Consider the following 12,490-nt stretch of genomic DNA (forward strand, 5'->3'; position numbering starts at 1 on the left):
CCATTTTACGACTCTAGCTCCTCTGGGCCTTCTCTTCTCCATTCCAAGCTCTCTGGGTTCACAAGTGTATTCATGGCAAGGATGAGGATCCTGACTCAGCCAGAAGGTTTTGTCCCTTGAGTTACTTTTCCAGAAGTAATGGTTCTATACTGAGCCATCCACACTCTCACTAAGTCCTTGGAATCATTCTGCTTGTGTGAGATAGTGAGCCAAGGTCAGGTACAGTGTGTAGCTATTTATACACTAACCTATGTAAATCTCCTTTGGTTCATTTAAATGTTCTGTGCATTGGAGAAAATATGACTTTTTAAAAAGGCAAACCAGGAACATTTTCTTGAAAGAAACATTTATTTAGAGTCTTTTCAGTTTCAAACAAATGTAGAACAATGTTTTGCTTTGTTTTGTTTTGATTTTTGCATTTTAAGCCTTCAGAGCATATGTACTATATGTCGCATGTACGGCAAAATTCTTTTTCACTAGAGCCCATCCTGACTCACGTAAATATTATAGTCATCAGGCAGATGAAGGTTTGCTTAAAAGATAACTGCTTATAGACCTGCTTGGAAAATGACATGATTAAAACAGCTCATATTGTTTCTGACAACAAATGCTTAAGACAACTCATAATTTTAATTTCAAAACAAAACACTTTTCCAAATCAACTATTCAAAAATAAAAATATCATTTTATACTTTTCTCAAAAGAACCTCAACAATTTAAAATAAGTTCCAAATATATACATATTCATAACTTAAGTGCTCTTTTGCTCTACACTTTAGACCCATGCAAGAGTTAAGAGGAAAGATGTGAAATTCTTAAAGAGGTTTTTCTGAGAATGCAGTAAAACTCTTCACTCTGGCAAAGAATAAGGGGGTATACATCTTGTCAATTTCAAAAGCTGTAACTGCAGTCTCACCCGTTGATCTAGAAAGAGAAGATTGATAAATTAATTTCTAACTAATTAAAATTCCCTGGAAATCCTTTTTGTCTTTCCTTGGGGACATAGGATTTTCATTCAGAATTTGTATGATTAACAGTGTATAAGATAAGAGGGAGGAAAGCAACAATCTAGCTTAGTTCAGAGGGGAAAGTAGAGAAAGAAACAAAAGAACAATTGACCAGCCCCCAAAAGAAAGCCACCAAGGCTGCATATACTTATGTCTTATTTCTAGGACCAACTGCTTTTTCATTTGATTTCAAGACCAAATCAGAGCTGTTTGCTATGTCTGAGTTTGGTTCTTCTCCATTGCCTCAGACAATCCAGAAAGAAGAGAAGTGCCTTCTAGATTATCTACTGCTCTGAACTATATGTGTCCCCATTCAAGGCCAAGGTTGGAGAATAAAAATAATTTATCATGTGTGTAGGAACTTCCCAATGGCTGAAGAAAATGTTATTTACATATCTGAAAGTGTTATGATTTTTAAACACTCTTTAATTAAATACCCAAAAATTATGCTGTTAGAACTTTAAATAAAAAATACTCAGAGCTTCTAATTTTCAAAATGCAGAATTTAAGAAGAAAAGGTTATCTTACCGAAAGTCAAATGCCTTTGACTATCTTTGCAAATTAATTTGTTTCACTAATTTAAAAAGAAAAATTAGCTTTTATGCCACATAATTAAAAACAAAATTTAAATGTTAAAACTATTTTTTCACTACATGTTTTATAAAGGTAGATCTTATCTCCCCAAATAAACCTATTTAGGGGGGCCAGAGACTATATAATGTCTCATATTTTTCTCATATCTCTTGCTAGTTAGTATGTAGCACGGTAATGGGTACATACTTCAAAAGATCCGTAGTTTCAGTGGTGTGGGGTACTCCTTCCCTGGTTGAAGATCACCACCCCTCGCATGCCTTAGTAGATGGTCTTCATGAAATGCTGTGGCCAAAAAAAATAATAAATTATCACCTGGTGGCCAACCTTCTGGTGATGAGTTTCTCTAACCTTAAGCTTGGCTGATTCCCAGTTGACAAACATAGTCTGTCAATGGTCTGGTATTCAAAGCCCTCCCAGCTTAAGAGGAGGTAACAGAGCTTGTGTTTCAAAAGCATAATTTTTGTGAACCTAGGATCACTTCCAGACTATAAGGACACAATGGAGTAGAATTTGAGAGGAGGGATGGTGGCAAGTGCCCAATAAATATTTTCCAGTGGACTACTAATGAAGGAGAATTGGGGCATGCATAGTTCAGAAGAGTGAATAACCCAAAAGTCACATCTGGTATGAGAATGTACTACTTGATGTTCTAAGAAGAATAACATTCCTAACTAATTTTTGCTTAATATACCAAAATAACTAGTTTCCATGCTCCAACAACTAACTAAACAGCAGGGGGAGGAAAAGGAACCAAAATTTAAAAAGTGTAAAGGAGAAATGGTAGGAATAGCATAGTATTAAAATTTTTTCTTGAATAATTTCAATAATCAAAACATATTGAATTAGTGTCATCATCATTCCTGCAAGCAAACTCATCTATCATGAAGAATCCAAAACCTGATTGGCTAAGAAATAAGACTCTTGTTATATATATTTTTCCTTATTACACTCAAGACATTTGCTTACTTGTAAGTTATGTGACAGGAATGATGTATCCAGACAAGCTTGTTGAATCTCTGATGGCCACTGGAACAAAGCTGGAGACCAACATGAAAGCTCTGATCTGTTTCTTGCACAGGCACTCGACGAAAATACCTATATTTGTAGTCAATTGGCTTCTATAAAAGAAAAGTTAAATAAGAGCTAAGAAGCTTTTCTCTATTCCAATGATTATTTCTATGTGGTTTAAGTGAAAATGATAAAGATAACATTATTAATACCCTATACTGCGATAGTTTGTACCTTTTCAAAGGATTTTCTTAGTTAACATTTCATTTAGGTCATCACAAAAATTTTGTAAAATACACAGTTTGAGTAGAATTACCTGTTTTTTTTTAATCAGCTGAGAAAATTGAGGTGCAGAGAAAAAAAATGACAATTACAGAGCTAGTGGGTGGAAGAACCATGAGAAGAACTTGGGCCCCAAGTCCCTATTATATCCCATAGCTTCTAATACTGATTTTCTGACTGGGCTAAGTCTGCTGCTGGACTTAGATACGCTTGAATCTCACTGTAAGAAAAAAATTTGTAAAGGAAACAAAAAATAAGGGCAATTCATCTTTTGCCATAATAAGGTAGATATGTGCATATTGCTTTTTTTTTTTCATACTGCATCAAATGGGCTTAAAAATATATTAAGAAGTGAGCACTAATAAATTTTTATTACTTTTTAGGGATAAAAAAGATCATTTTAAGTCCCCTTACATAAGGACTTGAACTGTTGATTAGAAAATGTTTAGTATATGCCCACACCTCCCCTATGACACTACTCTATGAGTAATAGTGTCAAACCATAGTCAGCCACCATGTCTACTACCTTTGTAGCCATCTACCCAAATGCCAGATGCCATCTGGAGATGGAGCAGGGAGAGCAGGAGGAGATGGTCGAGAAATTTCCATAGATCAAATCCTGTCCTATGCATCTTATTGCATGATACATAGGACTACAGGTCTAAATCATACATATTCAATTATATTTTGGTACCACTTAATCCTTAAAAACAATAAGTAGTTAATTTTTCTATCAGATTACAAATAACTACCTGGTATAGAGACAGAGCAAGGATGCAAACATACAGAAAGTTAACTCATAAGAATTAACATCAAGAATACAGGAACCCAAGAATGTCATGATGACAGAAACACATGTATTTTGTTCTTTTTTCTAAGAGAAGGGAAATAATAAGGTCTTTTTCTGGCTCATTTTCAATGGAAAGAGAAATTATTTTCTAATAATATTCCTGATAAATCAACTAAGCAATCAAAAAAGTATTTATTAAGTACCTACTATGTAGTTGGCATTGTAAATGTTGGGAAAATAAAGAAAACAAATCCAATGGTTCTTGCCTAGAAGGTACATACATTTTAAAAGAGGAAGTGTCTGTCTCTCTCAACCTCTCTTTCTCTTTCCTTTCCACCCCACCCACAATAATTTGAAAGGAAAATACAGTAAGTGAAGGGGTACTAAAAAAGGCCTCCCACAGATGACAGGTAAGATGATCTTTGAAGGATATCTGAAATTAAGAGGCAGATCTGAAGAAGGAAACATCAGGGACAGCTTGTATAAAGCTATGGAGACAAAATGGGAATTTGGGATACAAGGAACAGCAAGGTCAATTTGTAATGAAGCATCACCAGTGGAAAGCAGTAATGTATCATAAAATGGAAAGGTAGGAGTGGAGCCAGGTTGTGAAAGCATTTAAATGACAGAGTTTGTAATTGAAACTAAAGATTTTAGGGAAGCTGTTAGAGTTTATTGAGAAGGGGAGTGAAATGGTCACACCTGTATTTTAGAACTATCACTCTGACAGATGTGTGGCGAATGGACTGGAAAGTCTAATTATGTATATTGCAATAATTAAATGAGGAAATTCCAAGGTTGATGACTATAAGAGTGAAAAGAAAGGGATAGATCCAAATGATGTTATAGAGGAAGAATCAATAAGATTTGGTTATTGAATGTATATATGAGATAAGCAACAGTGAGAAGTCAAGGATATCTAAAGTTATAAACCTGTGTAACTGGAAGTATGGTGTTGCCTTCAACAGAAAAAGAAGCAAGGAAAAGGAATGGGGTTGGAAGTAAAGATTATGAATTATATTCTGGACATACTGAGGTTGAGATGTCTACAGGATATCCTGTTTATAATGTCCTATAAGCAACTGTTGATTCAGTAATGAATGAAGCTCAGAAGATGGGCTGGATATATGCAAGACACTCCCCCCCCCCCAAAAAAAAAAAAGTCATTTATTGAGTTTATGGGTGCTGATAAAAATCATCAAAAGGAAAAAAAAATTGTACATCTGAAACCTTTGTGAAACCTTTTAGGGAGTACAATATGGAAAGGAAATCAAAAAAAGAAAACTCAGGACTGGTCAGATACACAGAAGAGCAAAAGAGCAGTTTCATGAAAGCAAAATTGAAGTAGAGGGTGATCAATAGTGTTAATGGTGAAGGGAGATCAAGAAGGTTGAAGATTACCAAAAGATTTTATCACATTTACCAATCAAGAAATCTTAGGTAACTTTAGAAAGGGCAGTTTCAAATGAATAATGAGGGTAGGAACAAAGACGTTGAGAACTTGGTGAGAGAAGAAGTGAGATACGACTTTTTTTTTCTAGGAATCTATGAAAGGGAGGAGAGAGAAAATGTGGTAGTTTGAGAGGATGACAGAGTCAAATTCTTTTATTTTATTTTACTTTTTAAGATTAGCTCTTCCTCCCTCCTCTAGGTTAGAAATGCGTTGACCACACATACACCTTATTCATATTCAATATATCAGTGTTGACAGATATAGAATCTTTAACCTGTTATTTTTCTGATGAGTGACAACTTGTCCCTCATTAAGTAGCCTGGTAGCCCTCTGTTCCCAAGGATCTACCACTACACTAGCACTGGATGAAGTGCAAACATTCAACTTTTTTGGGCTTTAGCCCTAAAACTATCAAACTCACAGTAAACCCTAAAAATTATCAGAGTTTAGAAAACATTCCAGTTCTTTTCTGATACAAATGATGAGGTATTCTTATTTTTTAAAAATGATATGGTTCCTATCACTAATGAAACATTATTTCTGGTGTCTTTTAAGGAGCAGCACTAATAAATACTGAACTGAAGAAAGAAAATGATTGCTTCTTCCTTGTGTGACTGATCATCACCAAATATTTTTTATGTACTGATTCTGTGCCAGTTACTGGACCATACTTTGATGATGGAAAGAAAAAATGAAATAGTTCCTTGGTATCAAGAAGTTGCATCAACAGGAAGAAGCATATACGCAAAAATTTAATTTAATAATTCAGTATAAAATAAAAAGTAAATACAAAGTATGGGGAGTGGGACCCTGGTATGAGGTAAGGTCTCAGATCCAAGGCAAAACTAGAAGGGGGCTCTGCAAGGAATTCAGGAAGTCATTTTGGTGACTATCAATGCAGAACATACTGGGAAAGGACAAGAATCACACACTTACTTCTTCTTTTTTCTTAGTTATCACAGCAAATACTTTGGTTTGATTGTCTGTGTCCTGGGACAAGCGATAATGACCAAGTAAGATTGCATCAGTTCTAAAATAAGAGAAAAACCCATTAGTTAGCTTTCAGATGTATTTAAGACATAAGAGAAAGGAGACCAATAAATGATGGACTCTGTAACAAGTAACTCTAACATGTAGACTGGATGAAAGAACTCAACAAATAAAAACCTGCTATTTTTAGTTCGTAAACGAGGAACAATGGACTGTGGCTCCTCAGGGGTTGTCAGCACCATGACTTGGCCATCAGGAAAGAATCTCATATATCTGTATTTGATAAAAAGAGAACAGAGAACCCCAAACACCGGTGACACAAGTATACAATATATAAAACCTAGAAAAGCTAAACAAACTATGTTTTCAATGTTAAGATCTTCAGGAACTAAGGGGAGAGGAAAATGTCAAGATGGGTGTTAAGCAATGATGTCTTTCATAATAAAATGCATTATTCTATCTGAAGAAACCAAACATTTAAAATATACCAATCTATAGGATACCCAAGTTGATTTTTCACATGATTCTGTGTCTATATAATTTGTGTCTCAATCTAAATACAGCTGACTGAATAGCATAAAATAAGGATTACAGTTAACCCATATCAAGCAGTACTGCTAATCAACCTAAGAACAAATATTTCTATAATAAAAAAGTTTTACTGCTGACTCACTGAAAAAAGTCACATTTGAGGAATGAAACACTGAAGAGGAATGACAAGATCTCTGAACAGGTAAACAAATGGTGGTGGTGATAAACAAGTACAATAAAGGCAAAAGAAATAGTGGTAAATTTATATTCATGATTGAATAAGTGAGAAGGGAGAAGTGTAAATGTTCAAAATGATTCTTTTGGCATAACTAGAGAAATTGAAATGTTGCTTCTAATTAAAATGTTTAGAGTATAGCTCCCATGTATAATAATAAGAAAGGCAGCAGGGATATATGTGTATGAATACTACACAGTATCTGAGCAAATAACTAAGAAGAAAAAAATCCAAACCAATTTGCACTGGATAAGTACAATTTTCCTATCTGAATCATACTTGGATAGATATAATTTTTCACTCACTCAGTTTACTACAGCTGTACCTGTAATATTCCACTTGGTGCCAGGCCCGATAGAAACCATCAAGTGATTGTTCGCCTTGTCGAATATATGTTGTTTTGCTGATATAAACTCCTATGTTGGAAAAGGAACAGATTCTTAAAAGCAAAGTCATGAAAAGAAAAAAAATGCTTTAAAAACCAAAATGTGTTTAAGATATAGTCTACGTATGTCCCTCTAGCTCCACATTTGTCCCCTCAACATTTTCTACTATGTTATATGCTGATTGTTACAATTCCATTTCAGCAAATAAAAATATATGGTATTTAATAAAGGTTCATGCTATTTTTCCATACTTCCTAACTTTTAAAAGCTTAACTTACCATCAAACCGAACACGGGGCCGTTCTAAAAACATCTCTCTCCAGGAGGTGTAAGGAACAAGTTTAATACAACTTCTGCCCCAAACTTTCAAGCAGGCTAAACGCCAGATTTCAGGGTCCCTAGGTAATTAGAGCACATATCCAGCTTCATTATACTGAACGGAATAAGTCCCACTACTTGGAGACATAGAGAAATATATCAGTTATATAGTAGTGCAAAGGGTTTCAATAAGTCTTTACCTAACTGTGAGTTTACTGCTTTTTGACTGAAATGACAGCTTATGGCCATGGAGGTTAACAACTAACAATGTTATTTTTTGAAACTTATTTTTATAGTTTTATTAAGCTATTATCTTTCTCTAAAGACTTTGCTTTAAGTGCTTTTACATGGTGAGATAATACTTTAAAAACTGTTCCAATGAAAAGTTCTTCCTTTTAATTCTCTCTCTACAGCACTGTTCTCAAATTATAAGAAAATTTTAAAGGAATACAAAAGTGCTAAGTTCTTCAAAAATTAAGTAGCAACATTAAGAGCTTAACGCTGGTTAAATTATGCCATAGAAACCCACTGAAATGGGAAATTATTTAAGATTCAATGGTAAAATGAAGAAATGGATACAATTCCTAAAACAGATTAAAAAACAAAACAAACAAAAAAACAACAAAAAAAATTCACCCCTGAAAATTTCTTCCAATTTCAAGTGTCAAAACATTCAAATGTTTGCTTGACATAAATCAGCAGCAAAATATTAAAATCATGACAACTAATAAAACCCCATCTCCATACCCAATAACCCTCTACACAGAGTTAGTGGTTTGCTTTGATCTAAAAATAAGCCAATACTGATCAAAAAATTTGTTAAATTAACTGATATCACCTGAGAAAGAAAAAGTATACCAAATGATTAAAAAAAAAGTGGTTCTAAAATATTTCTTACTTAAATTAGTTTAATTGGCATGCAAGCCCCTAAAAGTAGCGCTCTATTTTTTTTATGTTGTTTCCATATGAAAACAGATGAAGTTACATTTATCTTATTGAAAGATTAGATTACACCAATCCCATCAGAAAACTGTATTACAATTTTATTCAGAACAATGCCATGTAGACTTCATAAAATTTAGAACTGAAAGAGATCTTTGACATTATGTAATCCCAAACTAGGCTTACCTTTGTTCAAAGTCACATAAATGTACTATTTATTTAGTATTCAAATCCCAATTTTCCAATGCCAAATCCAGTGCTCTTTCAACTATACCACATTAAAGATTTTGCACACACAACTTTATTAAATTGTATAACTAATAATGGATGTACCCTACCCTTAATCATATGTCATTTGGCTATTAAGTTAAATTGTTTCAAAAAGTCAATACCTGGCACAAATATAGAATCCTCTACACACCAGAGACAGCTGTTCTAGAGATCGAAGATCCAAATCGCTAGAAACCACCCATCGGAAAATATACATTAAGACTTCCATTGGCAAAACTGCAAACAGAAAATAATCATTAGAATGATCATTATGTTAAAAAAATTTTTTTTTCCTACATACTATTATGAATATCTTACTTCTGTTTTCCCATAATACCAATGAATCATTTATTTAACCAAAAATAGATAAATTACATTCTCTATGTATAGCGAACTGTTTATATCTGCCTTCACCTAATTCACATTTCTGAGCAAGATGCTTCTTGTTACTTTAAACTACTTCAAAGAGGAAATAACTTTTTGTTTAATTGGGACTAAAATAGGGTTTTCACTAAAGGAAGCAGATATCTTCATATATTAGCCAAAGCCCTTTTCCTGCCCAACACCAATAAATATCTTATAATGCCTATTAGCACAGTATATACAGGGAATTAACTAAACACAAAAATTATCATAATTTTTATAATATAGGCAACTACATGTCTAATCTATACTGTTTTTGCAAAATAACGGTTTGGTCATGTATACTTATTGTGTATCTAATTTATATTTTAATATATTTAACATCTACTGGTCATCCTGCCATCTGGGCGGGGGGGGGGGGGGGTAAGAGGTGAAAAATTGGAACAAGAGGTTTGGCAATTGTTAATGCTGTAAAGTTACCCATACATATAACCTGTAAATAAAAGGCTATTAAATTAAAAAAAAATCTATACTGTTTTTGAGAGCAACAAAATACTATCCTATTAAATCTCTTGCACTAGGCTTGAAAATTTCCAATTATCTTTTGGGTCTCTTAAGTCCCAAGGTAAATTTAACAAATTTGCTTCAAGCAAATAAGGTGCAAGCATTTTTAATCATTCACACTATCCCCCAAATCTCTGTAAATATTTGCTGGAGTGTTGAGAGTCCCTGAAATTTTTCTAAGTGTCCTAGCTCCATTATATCATACAATACTGACTTAAACGCCTAACTTAACAACTTCTATGATTCTCTCACATCCCAAACCAGAAATACTACCAATACAAACACTGTATCAGAATCTTAAAATTCTAATTGTCAAAAAAAAAAAAAAAAATTAGATTTCTTCCTATATTGCACGCCAGAACAACTGCTACATAATAGGTAAGTATCTAAAGATCTGATAAGTTTAATACACTTATAATGCATCTTAAGTAAAAAAATATTTCTTCTCAAATTATAGCATCCAAGATTCCATACCTGAAATGTGAGTCTGACTTGTGTCAAGCTCAGGCTGACAAAGTTTGAGCATGGATTCCTGAAAAGTGAGTTGTTGCTGGAAGTAGGACAATAGATCGGCCATTTTGCTATCATCATCATTATCTTCAATGCTGGGGAGAAACAAATGAAATAAATACTTCAATTAAAAATTGTCCTTCCTGAGCTCTCCTAATAAAAGAAAGGCAAAAGTATGATAGAATTCTCCTGATTTGCAAAGAAATAACTTAACAGGTTCCATCCTTGGCTATGAGAAAAAAAAAAAGCTTAAATATGATCATTCTGATTCCAAGAGTTTTGGAATATTTTGCAAACAGATGTTTAGGATTTGATGAAGAGTTTAGTTTTATTTTTAAGCAGTACATAGGTTTCATGAAACCTAACATAAAACATAAAAACAAAAAAGTAACTTCAAACACCAAGTTTTAAAATCATATGTTTGAAATGGTTTATGTATCAAGTCTTTTTCAAAGAAAATATGAAAGCTAGTAGAGCAGATGTAATACACAGGTGGCAGCTCATTTTCTAATTTTCTTAACAGATTATCTTAATTTAGTTCACCTTCCGAAAGTAAGAGAGCCACCTGAAAAATTTAACCATAGTTTTTAAGTCATTCACCAGTGGAAAACCTTGAAGTTCAGAGCTAGGAAAGAGAGATTAATTTTCAACATTCTGTCCTACTTCCCCTAACATAGTTAGCTATGAAGATAAAAAGATTTCACAAGAAGCTAAGAATTAGAAGGGCTTTTGATAATGGAGGGCAAGTTAAGTTTGGGAACTAATCTCTTTAATTACAAAATAAGGACAATTATAATTATACCACCAATCTTAAAATGATTGTTAGAAAGAAAGTACTTTATAAACTTTAATTGCTACATAAACATGAAACATAATTATGCAAATCTAAGTGCTATCTTCTCAATAATTCTGTTTGTTTGTTTTGCTGAAGCAGTTGGGGTCAAGTAACTTGCCCAGGGTTATACAGCTAGGAAGGGTGTTAAATGGCTGAGGCCAAATTTGAACTCAGGTCTTCCTGACTTCAGGGCTGGTGCTCTATTCATTGCGCCACCTCTTGACAAATTTTGTAAGAAAAAATAGAAAAATTGTCAATTCTCTTTAAGAGATCAATTCTTAAATACTTTTTATATTATTCGAAATTTATTTTAAAGGAAAGATGGAGGAAGAGTATTTCTATATTATATTCAACAAGTAATCGGCTGCAGATATCTCTAAGAAAGATTTTTTTTTAAAGCTACTAAACGTTACTGTTGGTGAGTTGACCCCAGTCACATCTGAGAAAGACTGTGAGTGTATCTGATACCAGATGTGTCAAACTCACTGGGACACCAGATTAAATATAATTGGAAAATAGTTACCAAATAAAAATAAAATATAATGTTAATTTGTGGTTTTCCAAATAATATGTGGTCCCCAAAATTTCTAATGAGTTTGACATAACTCTTGTACACAGTACTGTTAAAAAAACTACTTGGTAAATAGTTTGATTTTCTTATAAACAAAATAAAAAAGACCAAATGAGATGAATTCCTTTTAAATGCAATTTTTCTAAAACTTTGTATTTAAGATGGGTTCTGAAAACTTTGTATTTTTACTGGAAAAAGTATAATGAGCTTGTTGCAACTCAAGATATCACTTCAGCAGTAGTGTCTGTCCTTTTTGGCTGCAAACTGAAGTGGGGTAGGGATGTGTGGGAAGTTGAACACAGGATCAGAGCTCTAGAACTAAAAAGTACCTCAAAGTACATTTATAGTTTGATCCCTTCACTTTACAGAGGCCAAATGAAAGTAACTTTTAATTAAGTTCACTGTTCGAAGTTTGACTTCATAATAGTAATATACTGCCCAAATAGAAAAAATATCTAACTGATTAAAATCTAAAGTTTGTTATTCATTTCTCATTTTAAACTTGGCAATTTAATTTTTTTCACACATTTGAATTTCTTTACCCTTATTCTAACTCCAATAAAAAATTTTTTTTTTGAAATTTAAGTTTCAACTACAAGCCCCCCTACATATACACACATCACTTTGGTCTTATAAACAGCTTAAAAACCTTTTCAGCCTGAAGTGTCCACTAGCACATACAATGAACAGAGTGATGCTATGATATTGAATGACATCCTAAAGCAAGATATTTCAGTGAAACTTGAAGGAATTTCCTTTAGAACCTATTTCTAAGACTTTGGATTGCAACAGTAATGGTCTACATGCATACTTATTAAGATTGAAAACAATTATTGAGTAGC

The 12,490-nt window shown here is 33.2% G+C and overlaps 1 protein-coding gene across 2 annotated transcripts in view; it reads right to left on the reverse strand.

The window, feature by feature from the left end:
* Positions 1-328: 328 nt before the first annotated feature.
* The window catches only part of FBXO9 (F-box protein 9), a 31,670-nt gene continuing 19,508 nt past the window's right edge, over positions 329-12,490 (reverse strand). The window contains exons 5-13 of one of the 2 annotated variants that reach the window (XR_004233677.1): positions 10,207-10,337; positions 8,928-9,042; positions 7,555-7,673; positions 7,216-7,306; positions 6,302-6,397; positions 6,071-6,164; positions 2,568-2,719; positions 1,788-1,883; positions 329-924 (exon numbers count right to left, since the gene is read on the reverse strand). Coding sequence is in view for 1 of the 2 variants with exons in the window: in XM_031964719.1 (XP_031820579.1) it covers positions 816-924; positions 2,568-2,719; positions 6,071-6,164; positions 6,302-6,397; positions 7,216-7,306; positions 7,555-7,673; positions 8,928-9,042; positions 10,207-10,337 (907 nt within the window). In the remaining variant the exon portion in view is untranslated. The remainder of the gene's footprint in view (positions 925-1,787; positions 1,884-2,567; positions 2,720-6,070; positions 6,165-6,301; positions 6,398-7,215; positions 7,307-7,554; positions 7,674-8,927; positions 9,043-10,206; positions 10,338-12,490) is intronic. The other variant, XM_031964719.1, reaches the window with a different exon arrangement.

The sequence above is a fragment of the Sarcophilus harrisii genome, chromosome 4 (genome assembly GCF_902635505.1).
Source record: "Sarcophilus harrisii chromosome 4, mSarHar1.11, whole genome shotgun sequence".
Lineage (NCBI taxonomy): Eukaryota > Metazoa > Chordata > Mammalia > Dasyuromorphia > Dasyuridae > Sarcophilus > Sarcophilus harrisii.